Genomic DNA, 21,031 nt, shown 5'->3' with positions numbered 1-21,031 from the left:
CGGTACTCATTTTACAAATATTTAGGGTCCGTATAAATTAATATCATATTAAAGAACGTGAAGGCACTTTAATATGGTAAGGGTAGCGGAATTTAGCATTAAGACCTATATAAAGGCCTAAATATTAATAGAAGAGATTAAAGACGAGTTCTAATAAGTGTTACAATGTTCTATAAGTAGTGTTCATTGGCAGAAAAGTATGGTACGGTACAGTCTATTTTGGGATTTGTGTAATTATTAAATGTTTCATTTTCAAATTCCTTGATCAATGCCCAGACATCCCTAGATGGATTTCCTCATAAACACATAACCACTAAATAGTCAGCTCATCTTGACCAAGTGTCAAAAATATAATAGAAACTTAAATATTAAAAATGATTGGCAAGATTAAAGTCGGCGTTGAGGATAGGTTACATACTTAAGTTGTTCAGAAACTCACTCACGCTGTAATAAATCTTTCCATTGTCACTGTCGAATTAAATATTCTGAAACAGTTATCGTACCGTACAATTTGAAGAAAAGCTGATATCTTCCTTGACATGCAGAAAACAGTCCTTTACTTATTTGGAAAAGTCTACATCTGGATACGTCGATATTTCTTGTTCTGTGAGCATGTTCTTGTTCACCTCTCTTGGTGGAGGAAGTCTGATGAGTATTGATGTACAGGAGTGTTGTCACAAGATACAGAGATGCCCAACTAGGGTAGTGATATTATAATTATCTTTAAAGGCATATTTTCTGTAAGAAATTTGAAACAAATGGATGAAGAAATTAAATTGGAAAATGAATAAATTTTAAGCCCAAAACTGTTCGTCATTAAACTTTTGATTGCTTCAATTTTCCTCTATTTATTGGTTAAAATCTCACAAAGATAAATCCTACTGGAGAAATCATGCATCTAAAAAAAATCAAATTTTTCCATGAAAATCAACTCTCCCCATCAAAATTAGAATCCACTAGGAAAAACATGAGGCTATCCTCAAAAATCTCACTGGATGAACTATGTCTCCCAACGATCAAAGTCCTGTTGGAAAAACTATAATTACCGTACCAAAAATCAAAATCACACAAGAGAAATTATGCTCCCAAAATTAAAATCCTGCCCTCCCAAAAAATGAATAAATAAAAAATATATTAATCAAGCCAGAAAAATCATGCCCCAAAAGAAAATCGAAATCCGCGAAAAAATCATGCACACCCATAAAAAATCAAAATCCTGCCAGAAAAAGCATATATGTCTCTTTCCCAGAAAAATTGAATGAGTTTTTAACAATGATATTGAGCAACTTGAATTCAAGAAGTTGATCTTACCTTTTTCCTTTGAAGTTTTATTCTGGATACCGAAAGGATAATAAAGCAGTCACCATTCAGAGCAGGTACCATAGTACTGTATTTCCTTTATTTGTGTTGCTATCTGCAGCGTCAATCAGATCAACTTCCTCCATCACAATAAGAGGACCAGGATCACCGAAGTCATTCGTTTTCGCCATTATAAAGACAAAATAAATAGTATAATTATTGTTTCATATAGATTTCAATCACTCGTTTTATCCTTGCACCTGGTAGGCAATAAAAAATTCTGAAACAGTTATCGTACCGTACAATTTGAAGAAAAGCTGATATCTTCCTTGACATGCAGAAAACAGTCCTTTACTTATTTGGAAAAGTCTACATCTGGATACGTCGATATTTCTTGTTCTGTGAGCATGTTCTTGTTCACCTCTCTTGGTGGAGGAAGTCTGATGAGTATTGATGTACAGGAGTGTTGTCACAAGATACAGAGATGCCCAACTAGGGTAGTGATATTATAATTATCTTTAAAGGCATATTTTCTGTAAGAAATTTGAAACAAATGGATGAAGAAATTAAATTGGAAAATGAATAAATTTTAAGCCCAAAACTGTTCGTCATTAAACTTTTGATTGCTTCAATTTTCCTCTATTTATTGGTTAAAATCTCACAAAGATAAATCCTACTGGAGAAATCATGCATCTAAAAAAAATCAAATTTTTCCATGAAAATCAACTCTCCCCATCAAAAATTAGAATCCACTAGGAAAAACATGAGGCTATCCTCAAAAATCTCACTGGATGAACTATGTCTCCCAACGATCAAAGTCCTGTTGGAAAAACTATAATTACCGTACCAAAAATCAAAATCACACAAGAGAAATTATGCTCCCAAAATTAAAATCCTGCCCTCCCAAAAAATGAATAAATAAAAAATATATTAATCAAGCCAGAAAAATCATGCCCCAAAAGAAAATCGAAATCCGCGAAAAAATCATGCACACCCATAAAAAATCAAAATCCTGCCAGAAAAAGCATATATGTCTCTTTCCCAGAAAAATTGAATGAGTTTTTAACAATGATATTGAGCAACTTGAATTCAAGAAGTTGATCTTACCTTTTTCCTTTGAAGTTTTATTCTGGATACCGAAAGGATAATAAAGCAGTCACCATTCAGAGCAGGTACCATAGTACTGTATTTCCTTTATTTGTGTTGCTATCTGCAGCGTCAATCAGATCAACTTCCTCCATCACAATAAGAGGACCAGGATCACCGAAGTCATTCGTTTTCGCCATTATAAAGACAAAATAAATAGTATAATTATTGTTTCATATAGATTTCAATCACTCGTTTTATCCTTGCACCTGGTAGGCAATAAAAAATACATCGAGACTATTCAGCCTATTTGGGTATTTTTGTGCATGTTTGAAATAAGACAAAAAAGTGCCTTTCTTTCTATCTAATCTAAAATCTTCTATAGAACCTTAATAATACGTATAATTGGTTTACATAGGAACAGAACCAATTGATATTAATGTAGCCTACAGTGGAGTTCCAACACACATGCAAATCATTTAGAGCTACTTTTGTGTAACAAATAAGAATACTGTCCAATAATTGAATAGCTGTACTTTTTGAGGGCAGATGTGATGAGACTCCAATAAAATTAAATTAATTTATAGAAAGACTTGAATAATATTATTGTCTTTTATATAAAAGGTATATTAATACTATATTAGATTTTTTCAAACCATAAATCGTAATGAGCTGTAGTTTCCTTTTTGCAAAGTATAAACACGCCTGCTTGATGTGATATTTATTATTTTTTCAGAAATGACAAGAAGATGCAACTCAACTGTGGGTTTTATCGGTTTGGGTAACATGGGGAAGCACATGGCAAGAAACCTTGTTAAGAAGGTAAGGTCGAATAAAAATCTTATCTCTAATCGGTTTTGTTATTTCTTGAAGATTATTCTATTTCTTAAAAGAAAAGAAAAATCTTCAACTATTTTTATCCAAACATCCCAATAAGTTTTACATGATCGTTAACAAAAGAGAACACAATAAATTGTTGAAAACATGCTGAAACTGAAGTTACAGTATAGTATTAATAATTTCATATTGAATCATATGAATATTGTTGAATTGAATTTATTGCCAAAAGTTACAATAATAGGTACATATTTCTACAATATGATTACAAAAATTATAATTATTAAAAATTATTAATTTTGAAATTGATTAATCCAATTAAAACTCAATATAGTTATGTATTTGTTGGTTAAAACATTGAATCAACAATTTAATTAAAAAAGTGAGTGAATTTGATGTATGGGATCATTGAGAGTTTTACTGATTTTGCAGGGGTTCAATATAGTTGCTTACGACAGCAATAGCAGTGCAGCAGAGAGTGTCAGCAGCGGTGGGGAAGGAGTGAATGTGAACATTGCAAGCAGCATAGCTGAGCTCTCATCGAAAGTGGACTCTGTGGTCACAATGCTTCCCGACAATGATAGCGTTATGCAGGTTTATTCAAGTGATGACGGAATAATAAAGTGAGCAGAGTTTCAAGTTGAACGTTCCACTTATATTGGGTGGAATAGCATTTTTTATAATTGTATTCAATCATTTTAGAATATCATCCAAAATGGTATTAGAAGCACTACATATGCTTCCAATCAATGTTGAGCAAAGAAAAAGGTGTTTTACACTTTCAATTAGTTGGAACCAGTTGAAATGAACAGATTGATGTTAATACTACTATCATAATTATTATATCTTCACTACTATATACCAATCTACTTACAAAGAGATGTGAATATCATGGACTTGAATCATTAGTCATTAAGTTATTTATTGAGAATTTATTATTCTCTCTTATTTATAGGTCTTCCCTTAAAACGACGTCTAATAATATGTGGTTGATGAGCTTTAATATTTCTTTATACAAACCTATAATAACATTGCTTATATTATAATTATTGTTAGTGGGTGAGAAGTTATAGCAGATAAAAATTGGAGTTCAGTTTGAGCTTATTTTACGTTTTTTTAATACAGTAATATGAAAATTACAAGTTTGATTCACAAGAGAGTTTATATATGTTTTATAAATGAATGATTGTAAAAAATGAATATAATTACTTCAAATAATTGTTATTAATTCCACAAACTTTTGTGTAGGAATGCAAAAAAAGGCGCAACACTGATCGATTCCAGTACAGTAGATCCCAAAGTTCCGCAGGCTGTTGGTACATTAGCAGAGAAACAAGGACTAGTGTTTTTTGACGCACCTGTATCAGGAGGTAAATTATTTTTGGTCAAATTATTGATTCTCATCCTCTATTAAGCCAAATCCAGTATTATTGACAAAAACTAAAAATGTCAACTGACCTAAAGATGTCCAAATAATACATTGAAGTTGAGGAAATTATCAATATTCATGATAAAAAACATGTAATGTGATAATTCAATTCTAATAGCAGTAATAGTAGGGTTACTTACTGACTTCAAGTAACAAATGATTGTAAGAGTTTAAAATAATCGTGAATAGATCATGAATTACATTTCTACGAAATTTTATTCTGTAACTTTCACCATCGCTGTAATAGATGTATAGAATAAATACACTCTGGAAAAAAAATTTTGTTGGCTAAAATTGTTTTAGGTGAGAATGTTTGATGACAAACTTTGTAGTACAATTTATTGTGATCCAAGTCACGTTTACTAGAGGTCTCTATTATCGATGGTAATCATTCTATGGCCGTTTTAATAAAATGCTACATCCGCGATTTCGAATCGGTCACTATACGCGGCCCCCAAAGGTGCATCAAGTGGTAAGGATATCCTGAGGTAGGCCTACCCTCAGAATATTTGGGTCTGTTTGCATTTTCACAAACCTGCCCACTAAACTGTTTTTTGTGACCTTACTATTATTGTAGAGTTGATGACGATTATTGTTTTGATTTGAGAATCTATAGGCTATACAAAGTTGATTAAATACAGATAAAGTACCTAATGATGTGAAAGCTCATATGCTTTTATAAAATCAATTCATCAACACATAAGATGAAACTTATGGACGCTTTTGTTGGTGGCGCATGCGCATTAGACTGGATTCTGGGATTCACACACAACAGTGACAGTGAAATTTATATAAGTTCTAATGAGATTATTCATATTCACTCGGCCGGGCTGAGTGGGAATAGTCATATTAAAACTAGTGGGAATTACATTTTCACTGTTATGTGCGAATCCAGCTTAACTCTGTACGCACATTTAGGCCCGGTTGCACAAAAGCCGGTTAAATTTTAATGTCACTGTGGGATAGTGTCACAGTTATTTGTGGGATAAGACGGCTTCTCTGATTGGTTGTCGTGGAATTAATCAGTGTTAAAACTTGACCGGCTTTTGTGCAACCGGGCCTTAGACTATAAAAGTGGAAAATACTTTTCAAGGATTGGAAATAGGAAGAGTTTGAGCTGAAGATCATGAAAAAATCAGTATAACATTATTTATTCAACAATACCTTATAAAACAGTTAGACTAAGTTATTATAAATACTGTAGAATAAGAATAAATCAATTTCAATAGTCTAAAAAGCGTTTCTATTAATTTCATGGATGGATAGAAGTTTTCAATTAGTCTAAAACAATCACTTTAGATATTATTCTACGGTAAGTTCATGTTGCCTATTCATTAGAATTATTCACTTCTACAGTTATAAGCAATATTATACAATCAACTACCGTATTATAAGATAGTGTGTTTTCAGGTGTTATGGCCGCCGAGAACGCTCAATTAACATTTATGGTGGGTGGAATTGAAAACGAAGTTTGCCGATTGGAGGCAATCCTTGAAGCAATGGGCAAGAAAATGTTCTACTGTGGGAAATATGGATCGGGTCAAGCTGCTAAAATTTGCAACAATATGATTTTGGGAATAAGCATGGGAGCTGTTTCCGAGGGTCTGAATCTTGGAGTTGGGTAAGTGATTAATCTCAATAACGAAATTGACTAAATCTACTGGTTTTATTCAATTTGAGCCTAGAGTAAAGCTTGGCCTCCTCAGGCACTGATGTCTTATCAGCCTTGTGAATACAATTCACAGAGCTATGCTTCGTTATAATGTAGGTTACATAAGACCATAAGACGCGTGGAGAACGCAGCCGGCTATAGAGTGTGACGTAACGCTCTAACCTCTTGGCCCGTCTCAACATGCAGTTTTAAACGTAATCCTTGGGCTAGTCTACCTTTGTCTGTCAAATAACTATTGTCAAGATGCGACTGTAGTCGGATGTGGACAATCGAATAGGTAGGCTACTAAAACCCATTATTAAATAATATTTATAATATAATATAGCTTAATTGAACTTAGCATGAATAACGTGTTCTCTTTCAAATAACCAATTTATCCATAGAATAAATTCTTATAAAGTTTGAGATTTTATTTTGTTTCACATAACTTATAGTAGGTAGGCTAGCCTAATAAATGGCTGACGAGAATAACAATAATTTTAAATTAAGAAGCCTACAATTAACTACGGTATTCATTTTATAATGTTGCTTATCAACGTAATACCGTGATAAAATACTGTGCTTTGACAACACGCTGATTTAGAACAAAGCAATTAACACTCTTAAAAATGACTAAAGCATGGATTAGGCATAATTAAACTAAATTATTGAGTGCTTTTTACAGGTTTGGGTTGGATCCTAAATTGCTGTCGGCTGTAATAAACAGTAGTTCCGGCCGATGTTGGGCATCCGAAGTATACAATCCAGTACCTGGAATCCTTGAAACATCTCCAAGTTCAAAAGATTATCAGGTACCATCATAATAATTCATTCATGTTTATCCATGTTTGAGACATTTCATTCGGTTCATGTCATGCGGTCCAAAATAGCGCTCTGTGGAACAACATTTTTCCCCAAGGTGTATGCTTTAATAAACCAATAACATTTGGAGCCCTCAAAAACTTCATTCAGCGAAGAGTATAATAAAATAAAATACTCATCGGAGTGTGTACTTACTGTAACCACCAATAAAAATCTGGTGTGGTACACTCACACAACTTTCCTTGCTCATTGAACTGTAAGCCTCATTCTTAAACGAGAATAATTTAGAGGAATAACATAATGACGATTGGCGGCAACATATTTGAAACTACGATCAGACTACCTGTATATGTGTATATATAATTGTTTTCAGAGTACATCTTCCTATGTGTAAATCAAAGACCTTAAAGATGCATATTTTATCTCTTTAAGGTCTTTGGTGTAAATTGTGAAATTCGATGATTTTTTTAAGTCGTCAAAACAGCTGTTCTACAGATGAAATATCTCGACTACGGTATGTGTTCTTTTTATAAACTGCTCTACCTACCTACCTCATGCACGAGAAGGAATTTACAAAGTCCATTTCTCAAGGATGGGGTGGACCCCATTAGTTTCCTCATGCCAGTTGATGGAGCTGATAAATAACTATACAGAGTATGAATTTGAAATAAATCAGTCATTAATTAAATAAGTCATGACTCATTAAATAAATAAGTCATTTTTGAGAAAATCGTGAAAAACATGGTTTTTTCGTAATTATCCGCCATTTTTCTCAAGAATATTATGGAGCTCCTGCAATTTTCCCAGAAATGAAACTCATGTCAGTTAATAGGGCTTATAAATAGCTATCCATGGTATAGATTTAAAGAAAATCGTTATAGCCGTTTTCGAGAAAATCGTTACAGCCGTTTTCGAGTAAATCGTGAAAAACATGGTTTTTTAGTAATTATCCGCCATTTTTCTCAAGAATATTATGGAGCTCCAGCAATTTTCCCAGAAATGAGACTCATGTCACTTGATAGGGCTTATAAATAGCTAACCATTGTATAAATTTGAAGAAAATCGTTAGAGCCGTTTTCGAGAAAATCGTGAAAAACATGGTTTTTTAGTAATTATCCGCCATTTTTCTCAAGAATATTACGGTGCTCCTGCAATTTTCCCAGAAATGAGACTCATGTCAGTTGATAGGGCTTATGAGTAGCTATCCATAGTATAAATTTGAAGAAAATCGTTAGAGCCGTCTTCGAGATAACCGTGAAAAACATGGTTTTTTCGTAATTATCCGCCATCTTGAATTGAATTTTATTGAATTTCTTATTGTCGGGTCCTCATGGTATGAGGACCTTAAGTTCAAAATTTCAAGTCAATCGATTAATTAGGAATGGAGTTATCGTGTTCACAGACATACACACACACAGACCAACACCCAAAAATCATGTTTTTGGACTCAGGGGACCTTGAAACGTATAGAAAACTTGAAATTGGGGTACCTTAATTTTTTTGGAAAGCAATACTTTCCTTACCTATGGTAGTAGGGCAAGGAAAGTAAAAATTAGAATTGAACACCATCCTGTACCAATAAAAACCCTGATTATATTATACATTCCAATTTTTATTCAATAAAAAGAGGAATTGACAATACAATCAGTGTTATCAATTTTAATTAAGAAGTTTTGCAATGTCAATAATATTAAACGAATTAATTTATGTTTTTTATACAGAAAACTCGTTTTTCGTCAATATCAGTTTGATGAATTAATTTTCAGGGTGGATTTGCTTCCAAACTCATTACCAAAGACCTGAGTCTTGCAGTTGAACTAGCCAAGAGGACGTCTAGCAGTGTCCCTTTGGGAAACAAGGTTTTCGAGCTCTACAAAGAAATTTGTAAGGGGCAGTATGCAGATCGTGATTTTTCAATCATGTACAAGTTTCTGAATGAAAGTAAAGGAAAAGTATAAGAAAAACAGTGAAGTGCTCCTTATTTGTAATCCATTTTCTACTCGTTTGCCAAATATTAGAGAAGTGTTACAAAAACGAGGAGCATTGAAAGAAGCTTACAGACCGGTTTTGGTAATTAGGTATTCAGGGAAGTACTTAGTTTAAAGAACATTCATAACCAAACACTCGCAGTTGAGGTCTATAACAACATAAAATAAGCTAACTTGCTGAGCAAGCATCTTAGCAACAAGAGTGTTTGCCTAATAACGTTCTCAAGAATATTTTATAAATACCTCCCTAAATGTGATCATTAAGAAAGATATTACTTTAACGCGATTTTAAGCATAGATTTTAAACATTTTTGTTGGAAAATTATTTTGAAAATTCAAATTTCATGAAATTACTTTCAAATTTGTTATCAAGAAGAGTCCATTGGTGAAATCTTGTTTTGGACAACAAGAATCCATGCTATGGTACTGGTTATTAGCCTACTATTTGCTAAAGCATATCTGATTTGTTGTGTTCATTAAATGGAGAAATCGAGCAAATGTAACTATCGAGTGACGAATACGATTTGCCATAAGAGTTAATCAAACAAACGAATTTGGGAAATAAATGGTAATGTAAATAGATGAAAACGACAAACATTTGAACTGAAGAGAATATGTTCCAATAACGTATTTAATTATGGATACTTGAAGAGAATATGTTTATTGTGCAGAATATAATGCAATATCAAACACGTTTTTATTTTTAAACTATTGGTCCTTAAGTGTCACAGCAGAAAGTAAAAATAGATCATTTATAACAATACCGTACTCTTAGTATATGGGGTTTAATGTATGCAAAAATTGATGATAATATACTTTGAAATACAAAAAATAATTGATATAAATATATACTAATTAACAATGAAATGGTGATTAATACTCGAGCAGTGGCTCGTGATGCATGACGCTCATCAGAAAATTATTAAAAGATATAGAATTCAACTTTCCTACTATTAAATCAATCATTAACCTTCCGGTAGTCGCGCCCTACTCAATCACACGAGCAGTCGCGTGTTGTATTTTGTTCAACATCCAATTTTCCAAGTGTTATGCACTCTGTTTACTGTCAAAACATATTAATTAATTATATAATTACTTTCTCCATCTTCTTGGATTACCTTACGCCTATGAACATTTGAATGATTACCATTTCATAGCCCAATAAGGTACATCAAAGCAAAGCCATCAATTCTGTGTTATTGGTTCGTTTACAGTCCCCGTATACAGTCTTTCCCTATCTTATGCACAGTACGACTTATGCATTGTCGCGACTAAATGGCACCTGAAGACTGAACCATTGCTCGGTTGATACTGCAACTCAGTGGAGTGATGGGGGAAAAGTTTTGGGATGCATAGGGGACTCATTCACTGACACCAAACCATTCAATAGTTTGTGCAACAAAAAAACTGACACTGTTGTACTTTTTACAACAGCGTGACTGCTGGAAGGTAGTTATGATTTTCAATTAATTTTACGTTTTGTTTAATCCATCCATAATTAACTAGGAAAGAGTAAATTCATTGCTGAATATTATTTCAAAACAAATCAATTGGCAAAATACATTGCATTCATCTAAGAATGAGCGAAATGGAATTGTTTTCCTGATAAGATACTCAAGTATTGATACCGTACATGATAAGAAAATCACGAGTCAAATTGAAATGAAATCAAACATTAGAATAAGATTGGTGTTCAATATAGCAGATCTTTATTTATACACTTTACAATTAATACATAAAATATGGAGGATCTAGCCTGGCAAGTAAAATTCCATTTAAATCATTTTATTGATTCAATTTCCTGAAAAATAAGAGAAATACAAAATTAACCATAAGGTATTTACTATTAACAGTTTACTATTACTTGACAGTTCCCTGAGAATTGTAGATAAACAGGTATAGAATATATTGAAAGTTACTTATAAATTATAATTTTAGCAAGATATTATCCTGATTTTATTCTTTTAAAGGAAATAAGTGCTGCTTACAGATAAAATTTGAACACTGGGAAGACACATTGTATTGCAGTTAGTTAGGTAAAAAGTAAACATAAAATATTATTAAAATGTTTTGGAATGCAACCCAAAAATAACAAATGCAATCCCAGTATTTTTGGTTTTCAACATAATTTATAAGTTATACAAATTGTATATAATTGTATATATTTGTTATACAAATTATATACCATGTAGATCAACGACAAATTTCAAATATCACTCAGTTTTTGCTCATCTCTCTTACTGAATAGGAATGTTGAGAAATTTGGAGAGCCTATACAACTCATAATTTACAGTGAAAATACATTATTACTATCCCTCAGTTACAGATGGTTGTTTTCCATCATATGATATAATACGCCATGCTCGGACAGACCACTCTTCTACAAATCATAATTTTCATTAATATTTCAACAAATATGTAATACTCTTGATTTTTTTAAATATGAATAGCACGGAATACTGTAGTTCAAATGGTAAAGCACCAAATACTCGTATTTACATTCTGTGTGAAGCGAAACTGTACATTTCATTTGACACGCGGTTGATATGTGAGGTCAAAAAGTCTATATTGTAGGCTACTATAAGTACATGATTGAATTGAATTGAATGACTGCCTTTATTTTCCTAGAAAGCGAAGTTAGGGCAATAGGGAAGTTATGATCAATGAATTATAAAAAGATAAAGCCTATTCTTATAATAAGGCAAATGAATAAAAAAAATACTGCTTTGACAAAATAAAAAAATACTCTGCATTTTAATCTCATAGATCAAGAGTCACCATAGAAACACCGCAAAATGTTGGACAACTATCTGGAGACAATAGCTAGGAGGGCAGGCCTATTAGGACACTGGATTCAGTGATGCTACTCGCAGAATTTAAATATTTAATTTTAACTCACAGAATTTACATAACTAAATATTTATTTTTGATCTCTCATACCAACCGCTTGTAACTAAGGGTTTATCAATCTACAGTGCTATTCGTTCATAAAACTAAATGACTCTAACTTTCAAATGAAATAAAGAAATTTTTTAATCATATTTGATGAATATGAACAGATTTATTAATGCTGCATTGCTGCATTTCTAAATGGACATTTTTCACTGAATTGAGTGAACCAAGGTAAACTATTCATTGTTCCATAGACGATTACTACATGATTATTGTATACTCATAATACTACTTGAGTATTGTTTATGTTTGAATTCATGTTACAGTTCAATCTATTCAGTCTTATCTGTAGCGCTTAATAACTAACTAGATTGAAATCTCCAATGAGGTAATGAATTAACAACTTTTTATATTTTACAATCACAGAGAGAATTTTAGCCAGATAACTTATTTAATACCAAGTTATAGTTTTTTACGACATGCTCGTTTCACATGTATATCAGTTCCATTGGTATCATCATCGTCACTCCATCCTAGATATAGAAAACAACACAGAAGTTTAGGTTTTTGACTGGAATGTAAATGAGCGTGCTATAAGAAAATTTATTCCGAAAAATTATCCAACTATTGAGTCAAGTTCAACTTTCTCAGTCTTCTGAAGGTATTTTTCTGCCGATACTGAGATTTCAAAGAACCAAATAATGAAATATCAATCGATCAAGTCAACGTGCATTGAAGCTGAAATGCATTTATTTCAATAAGTATTTTATCTACAAGTAGAGACTGCATATAATTAATAAAATCTCTGTATTAACAATAGTGTATAGACTTTATACAAATAAAATCTCCATGGTAAACTTATCATTAAACTATAGCTTGAAACTAATGTTTATCCGAAGTCAATAAAACATTTTAAATTTCTATCCACTTACAATGTCATAAGGAAATGTTTCACTATTTCAAATTTTGAGAGCTATTATTTTTAAAGAAAACCCTCTAAAATACGTTCTCAGCTATCAGATCAGTTCTGAGAATGATTTGAAAAAAATAGCTCAAGGGATAATACAGAACAATCCAAATGATGTTCACGTGGGCTTACAAATGTAAAATAGGTAAAGTCTGGAAGCGCGTTGAAGAAAAAAGACTAGATGGAAAAAGTTTGATGTTTGATATGTACTTGGGTTACTTATAGTCTAGTCACTATGTACATTGGTGCATGCAATTTATATTGTAGTTCTGATTTTTTAATATATTATTTGGGTACATAAGAGAAAACCAGAACCAATTTCTTCATGCAAAATCTCCTTGTGCTAGATACAGGCTGGCCCAAAAACCTCGTATTTTCGGCTCATTATCCAGTTTTCAGCTATTTCTGCCAAATCTCGTAATCGGACAGAAAAATCTGCTCTCGCCTTCTTTCTAGATTATAAAATGAGATCATTCGGAACTCTCTATCTCCAATGTGTACTGAGTTACGATTTTTCAAAAATGAGTGAAATTTGAAGAAAAAAATCAATTTTGATAAATTTTGGTTTTTGATCAACAATATCTTCCGATTGTTACCATTTGGATGTAAAAAGTACAGAGTAATTAATCAAAAAAATGTAAAAATGCTGGCGCTCTGTTTACAATTCTACAGATGTCGATACGATGTTCAATAGCTTCATGAACTCCTATATAGGTCACTGTAATCAATATGTTCCAGAAAGATCAGTGGGCAGGGGAAAAATAGATAAGCTATCGTGGATTACTCAAGGTATTAGGATATCTAGAGACAGATTGAAGACACTGAGCTTGTTATTGAAAATGCCATCATCGGTAGGTACTATGGGTACTATGATTCACTTAATTACATCGTCAGGTATAAAATACTTTAACTTAGAATCCTTTTTTTAGAATTTATAAAACTACTTATAGAAAGGTCCTGAATGCCGCCAAAAAAATTGCCGCTAGTACATTTATAAAAAAATCTTCAAATCAAACAAGAGCAATATGGAAACTAGTTAAGACTGAGACAGGAAAGAGTACCGCTCCAACATTAGAAACAAACATAGCCAATGATACTGGAATTATAAAAGGAGGCAAAGAAGCTGCAGATTTACTAAATAATTATTTTATAAATACTCCTCTGAAAATACAACAATCTATCTGTAAATATACTGAAGTAGATGAATTTTTAAAGTTCTTTAGCAGTGTCGCGCACTTTCCACTTGAAAGAATTTGATCCAATAAGTAGAACAGAACTCAGAAAGATAATTAAATCATTAAAAAATAAAAAATCCTATGATCACTACAATATTTCAAACTATCTAGTAAAGCAAACAGCCGAACATATAATTGAACCTCTGACTTATATCTTTATTGAATCAATGAAAGCCGGTTGTGTACCGTTAAATTTGAAATATTCTTTGGTAGTCCCCATTTATAAGAAAGGTAACCACAAGCTTCCTGAAAATCACAGACTGATTGCCAATCCACCTGTATTTCTAAAGATATTCGAATTCCTAGTGCTCCACAGATTAAGAAAGTACTTGAACAAGTTAAAACTGCTGTCCCCTAAACAGTTTGGATTCAGGCCCGGCACTTCTACAGGTGATGCGCTTTTTTCTTTTATAAATGAAGTGCTGAATTCTGTGGATGGAGGATCCAGGGTATGTGGCCTGATTGCCGATCTTTCCAAAGCTTTCGATCTTGTAAACATTGAAATTTTATTGAAAAAGATGAAATTATATGGTTTTGAAGGCAAGGTTCTCAAGTGGTTCGTATCATACTTTGATGAGAGACATCAGCGGGTGGAAATACAGTCTCACTCTTTTGTGTATCAGTAGGAATGGTTACAGGCAAGGAGTGGGGTCCCTCAGGGATCAGTCCTTGGTCCTTTGCTTTTCCTTCTATATATTAACGACTCGCCACCACACCTTGAGCCAGCACACTGTGTTTTATACGCTGATGATGTAAGTATTTTATTGAAAAGTAACAGTCAGCATGATATGGAATCTGAAAGTAGAAGAGCTCTTCAGAAACTAGAAAAATGGCTGGCCTCAAATATGTTGGTACTAAATTACAATAAGACTATGCAGATTCCATTCAAGACGGCTCGGGAAGCAGTATTGGATACGAGAGATGGAAACATAGGTTCAGCAAACGAGGCAAAGGTACTTGGAGTAGTGCTGGACTCTGAACTCTCCTGGCGACCTCATTTAGACCAGCTAAAAAGCAAACTAAACTCAGCAGTATTTGTTCTTAGAACCGTGAAGAAATTGCTGGATGCAGGAACGCTTAGAAGTGTTTATTTTGCTGTGTTCCATTCTCTTCTTTCATACGGTGTTATATTTTGGGGCAATTCAACTCATGCAATACATATATTTAGGATTCAAAAGTGGGCAGTTAGAGTGATGGTGGGTGAATCTATTAGAGCAAGTTGTAGAGATTATTTCAAAGAGTTAAAGATTCTCCCACTACCAGGTGTATATATTTTAGAGGCTCTTTGTTTTATTGATAGGAATAAAGATAGGTTCAATACAGGAGAGTTGTTCCACTCATACAATACCAGATATAGACAAAACCTCAGAGACGACATTCATCGAACTGGTATGTATGAGAGGGGGGTAAAGAGTGCAGGAATTCGGCTTTATAATTCATTGCCAACACGCATAAAAGCTCTTACAGGTGAAAAGTTCAGAATTAAGGTGAGGGAGGAATTGTTGCAGGTTTGTCCTTATTCCAGTGAGGAATTCTTTTTGCATTATAGAATGCAAAGATTGACGACTTAGATTATAATTGACAAATCCTCATACCCCTTTCATAGGTGGTCAGTGGGATGAAAAAAATGAAATGAAATATGAAATAATCTTGCAAACAAAAAGAATATTCACTATGCATCTCAATGAGAAAAAATTCAAGAGGTATAATGAAGTTGTTTACCTTTACGTTTGTTAGCCTTGGCTCTGACCGTCTCCCAATGGTTCTCATCATCTGATTCGGTCAAGTCAACACTGTTATTCAAGTCTGCAGGTGCATCTCTACTACTAGTCAATGTTTCCTGGTTATTGGACCTATAAACAAATTTTGAAAAATTAGATGTAGAGAATTAAGAGTACAATGAAACGGCAACAGGTAATTGAAAATTAGTCATAAAATGGAAATGCAATGAAATAAGAGACAAAAAACCGTAGAAACCAAATAGTACAAAAGATACACACACCATGTGATACAAAAATGATAACGATTTGCAAAAGATGATGACAAAAGATTTTCAAAATTTAGATTAACCATGGCCAACTCGAAATTGATAACTTACACAATTTCTAGTTGGCTATGAATGACCTAATATCAGTAAAAAAGTAAAGGGACTCTTCACCAACAAAAGAAATACGAATTTACTTTTCTTTACCACGTAAGTTATCTGATTTGAACAATGATTTTCACATCTTATACTTTTATACAGCCAGACTCCAAGTAGCAGAAAACACTGATAGATCACATCATGTTTTATAAATTTATTATAACTTTGATCTCTATTCTTGTTTTTTGATAAATCTTGATTTATTCAATGTTTTTTTTAGACAAATCATAACATTTAGGCAGTGGCGGCTCGTCCTATGTGTTCAATGGTTCATTGAACCCCCAGAATTGAATCAACTTCCTATACAATGATTAATTTGCAACTCAAATAATTATATTTTTATTTTATACTCATGAAAATACATCACAACATTTTTCATCTACGTAAACTTAACGTAGATGTTTTGCGGCCGGTGCCTGAGAGCCCGGAGTGACTTGCTTGAAACAGTGTTCATTCCCCGATGTGAACCCAAAAACATGGCTGGGTAAGGTAGTAGAACGGAGGAGGGGAATCGGTTCGCTAGCACGAATCTGGTTCACAATCCTGTCTGAACCAAGTTTGCACGAGTTCATCCGAGAGTAGCCGAACCTAGCCGAGGCAAGTGAAGCATTCGGTAAACCTCGGAATGAATCGTGAGAGTATTCGTGATACGGATACAGTGCCATCTTGAAGTTGCTTATAACCAATAAATTTAAATTTGGTGGCAGTAAACAGTAAAAAAGCGGTAAACAAGGAGTAGCCTAAGCGTGACAGTTTTGAGGTTATACGATATGGTTTCGGGTATATATATACTGTATACAGTTGTGATAGATTTCACTGCATTTTTCGTTATATAAATAATTGTTTTTGCTTGTAGAAAAGTATTTTCTAGTGTGTTTCGTGTATTCGTAAGTATTTCTAGTGTGTCCATTTTATTTTAGTGAGAGTGTGAATATAATTTATTATGTTACCGTAACAGCATTTTGATGAAGAAATATAATAAGGTTCAGTATTTGTTAAATACAAACATTATTAATATTGAGGATAGGTGTAAAATAAATCATAATGGTAGACCAACTCCCGAAGTAAAAATCAAACAAGAAAAATATGAACAGGACAAAAAAATCTATATTTGTAGAAAATATGCTTAATCTTTGAGGGGTAATTCCTTAAAATTATTATTGATTACCTTTACGCTTGATTATGCTCAACACTCTATATCCTCTTGACCTTTCTCCCCAATAGATCATGAGGTTGAACCCTCAAGCTAAAAGATCACGAGCCGCTACTGCATTTAGGGCTTAAATGGAAAAAATAAAGACGAAGTGTCTAGAATCCTAATAATAAATGTTGAACAGGCAATGATATTAACTTATTGGAAAATCATCTTTTATTTTTTACTGTTGATCTTACACATTATTATTATTAGCGTATGGCTGAATGGTGGGGAGATGCAAGGGTAGTTCCACCTCGCCGTATATAGTCCAAAGTTCCCTAATGGGAAACCGGACACTAAGGTTATAGTGAGCACAATACTTTAAATTTACACTTTTCACTTGATATATCTTACACATTGATATATTTACATTATTTGTGTGCCTGGTGCGGAAAGGGTTGGTCTACTTATCTTTCATCAGTGTCTCTCCTGTTATCATCGCAAAGAAAATAACAATTAATTTTTTTCAATAACAATAGATTTCTTGAATTTCTTTTAAATAAATGTCATGCCTTAAGGCTCCTTCACACATAAACATCGGCCGGCCAGACAGAATGAGGACCGATCTGACAGATTTGAACCAACACAGCAACAGCTTAAAATAAAAAATATTATTTTCGGCCTCCACTCTGGCTGAAGGCCAATCTCAAGGCCGAAAAAAATCAATTTGTAATTATCTCATGACTTTGCCAACAGGTTATGAAGTGCAATCTCTACGTATGAAATGAGATTTGAATCGACTCAACAAGGTCGCTCAATATTCTAATTTGTTAGCCTATTTTAACTTGATACTCAAAGACACAAAATACAAGTAATTTACGCTTGAAATAAGAGGTGGAACTGACCTAGTCTCCATTGGAAACTGGAAGCACATAGAAGCATGGGTCTCGACTTTGGACTTGGAGAAGCTGCGCTGGCAAATGGGACATTGCACCTTCTCGTCTTCTGCACCTGCATTCACCTGCTGGTCGTTAGTAGGGTTATTCACGTCGTTGTTGGACTGCTTCTGTCTAGGTCTGCGATTGCTCGACCACGCCCCTGTGCTCGGATTCCACTTTTCTTCAGTGGTTATTTCGACAACAATGTTGGAAGAGCTGGCTCGAGGCGACTCCTTTGGCGATGAATGCGATTTATTGCTGTAAGTTGCTGGCGAGGAGCGTAATCCTTTCGCAGCCGAATTCGTTCTACTATACAGGTCTGGGAAATCTTGCGCTTTATTGAAGATCTTCTCTTCTTTCTCGGACACAGGGGATGGAATGCTGTGTGTGGTATTGTTCAAACTTTCTTCCCTAGTGCTCTTGTTTTCATTCAACCGGGGGCTGCTGTTGATATCAATCAACTGAACATACAACTCTTTTTCCTCCTGTTTAGGAGGCGTTGTCACATTTGTTTTATCTTTCATTCTCTCAGCGAACGATTGCTTCGGAACCGGCGACGCTTTCTCAGCAATCGGCTGTTGCTTCGGCTGCTGCTGTTGTTCTTGTTCTATAGCATTTATCGCTTTATAACCTTTCAACCAACTATTGTACGATTCCGTCAACAAAATGGTGATATCTCTTCTATCGTGTGTGAGACTCGGTATTGTATACAGGTTGACAAACGGTCTCTCCAAATGGCTGTTCTTGAAAGCCGCCTTCACAATGTCCAAATCCACTTCTAACCTCTCATCATCCGAGTCAATGAATCCGGCCACTCTAAACAACCCATCATCAACTTCGATATTATAATCATCCGAGTCCTGAGACCTATTCACAACCTTAGTGTTATCATCCTCGTCATCGTCGTTATCAACACTGTTATACTTGCGATAGGACCTCAAGCTGTTCGATGACTGGGTGCGGCGGTTGTCAGGAGTGAGCTAAAACGCAATTCCATTTTGAAATAAGGACTACAATAATACATAAACATGGCTAAATGTTGATTCGAAAAGATCAATAATTTTAATCATATGAAACTTCAAATTAGCCTACATGTTGGGACGTGATTGAATATTTTTCTATTTTTAAAAAGCATACATACAGGTTTGGAAACAACAGGCTCTTACAGCCCAAAACTGTTTCTGGTTCAGAAATACATAGTTCAATAAAGAATAACTAAAACTACAATGCATTATGAGAATGAAATATGGTAGAACAGAATTATGACAATTTAATATGATTTGAATAGAATTATATTGGTAATATTAACCATCTAATATTGATTAACACGCATCAATAATCTGCATACGAATAACAATTTTAAACTTAGTCATGACAATAAGACTACACGATTCAAAAAAAATTTTGTCAAGCACAATATTACTGATATGAAATACCGAGGAATTTACGATCAAGGAAATATCCTCATGGAATTCAAGGGAAATATTCCCAAAATTCATAAATTCCCGGGAATGTATGATTTTTGTGTGAAATGACTAAAAATAAAATCCAATATAAATTGGCAATTCACAAGATATATGAAAATGATTAGAATAAAAAATAACTTTATAAAACTGTAAAAAGATCTAAGAATTCAAGAATTTAAGTTCATGGAATGATCATTTCATGATAGCTGTAAGGAAGAATACGCACTTATTTCTAATCATTGAATTGTATACCATTATTATGTCTGTTCCAATCAACCGATTATGGCCTGTTTTTACATTCCAAACATTACTGTATGTTATTGCTGCTGTTATGTCTTGAAAGTTAAATCTGTTTTATGTTTATAGTCTGTCCAGACTGCCATGAGCCCTGAAAGGTTAAGCCGACCCCCGCTCCCCCACGCGCAGGCACACACGCCAGGCCTACCTGCGCCATTGATATACTATGTATACTACGTAGTATACAGGTAGGCAGATCGTCCCTTTACTCACACACACAAAAGGAGACTGCGCTTGTATGTGTGAGTAGTAGGAGGGTCGGCCTAATCCTTCAGAGCTCATGCCTGTCTGGACAGAGTATAATGTCTGAAGTCTAATGAATAATGATAATGATAAAACATCTAATACTCAGAAAAATCCAGAATTAGAAAAAGAAGCATAAAATAATTTAAAACCCAAAAATATTTGGGTTTACTTTACTTTGATTGGACCAGTAAAATCGATAGTGAAGGAATTTCAGTAAAGAGACCATCGATATTTTGATTAAAGTACTTTTCAATACTTGTGGATTTTCAGAATCTTTGAAGTTTGGTAGCCTTGACCAAAAATGATATAAGTTTTGCATGTGATAAGTTTTGTTGGATCTCTATCATTTTGAGGAAATGCAACATAATTAATTATATCAATATTAAATCGATAAAGTGATCACTGGTTCACTCAAAGTAAAGTCAAATAAATGTATTGATGATTTTTAATTGACATGCTAAATGTGAATGGAATTGATCAGTTTGAACGATTTCAAAGCCAATTCATAAATTCCTATTATTTCCCAAATTTTCTTGCCAGGGAAATATTCCCAGATCTTAAGTGGAAATCATAATCTGAAAATATTCCCGACCAACATCA

General features: G+C 33.6%; 2 protein-coding genes across 3 annotated transcripts in view; one reads left to right on the top strand and one right to left on the bottom strand.

The window, feature by feature from the left end:
• The window catches only part of LOC111053946 (3-hydroxyisobutyrate dehydrogenase, mitochondrial), a 33,114-nt gene extending 24,026 nt beyond the window's left edge, over positions 1–9,088 (top strand). The window contains exons 2-7 of the mRNA XM_039427510.1: positions 3,122–3,207; positions 3,655–3,845; positions 4,471–4,592; positions 6,062–6,272; positions 6,988–7,114; positions 8,891–9,088. Coding sequence (XP_039283444.1) covers positions 3,122–3,207; positions 3,655–3,845; positions 4,471–4,592; positions 6,062–6,272; positions 6,988–7,114; positions 8,891–9,082 — 929 coding nt within the window. The 3' untranslated portion in view covers positions 9,083–9,088. The remainder of the gene's footprint in view (positions 1–3,121; positions 3,208–3,654; positions 3,846–4,470; positions 4,593–6,061; positions 6,273–6,987; positions 7,115–8,890) is intronic.
• Positions 9,089–10,793: 1,705 nt separating this feature from the next.
• On the bottom strand, positions 10,794–19,505 carry LOC120351190. Of its 2 annotated transcripts, XM_039427508.1 has the most exons (4): positions 18,390–19,505; positions 15,929–16,059; positions 12,463–12,537; positions 10,794–10,913 (listed from the first exon to the last, which is right to left on the bottom strand). In XM_039427508.1, exons 1-3 carry the CDS (start codon positions 18,944–18,946, stop codon positions 12,467–12,469), a joined length of 759 nt encoding a protein of 252 aa, XP_039283442.1. In that variant the 5' UTR covers positions 18,947–19,505; the 3' UTR covers positions 10,794–10,913; positions 12,463–12,466. The 2 variants fall into 2 exon arrangements, with proteins under 2 accessions (XP_039283442.1, XP_039283443.1); XM_039427509.1 differs by lacking the exon at positions 12,463–12,537.
• Positions 19,506–21,031: the final 1,526 nt, after the last annotated feature.

The sequence above is a fragment of the Nilaparvata lugens genome, chromosome 4, assembly GCF_014356525.2.
Source record: "Nilaparvata lugens isolate BPH chromosome 4, ASM1435652v1, whole genome shotgun sequence".
Taxonomy (NCBI): domain Eukaryota; kingdom Metazoa; phylum Arthropoda; class Insecta; order Hemiptera; family Delphacidae; genus Nilaparvata; species Nilaparvata lugens.
Note: the sequence above shows the minus strand (reverse complement) of the source record. Positions and strands in the feature narration are given on the sequence as shown.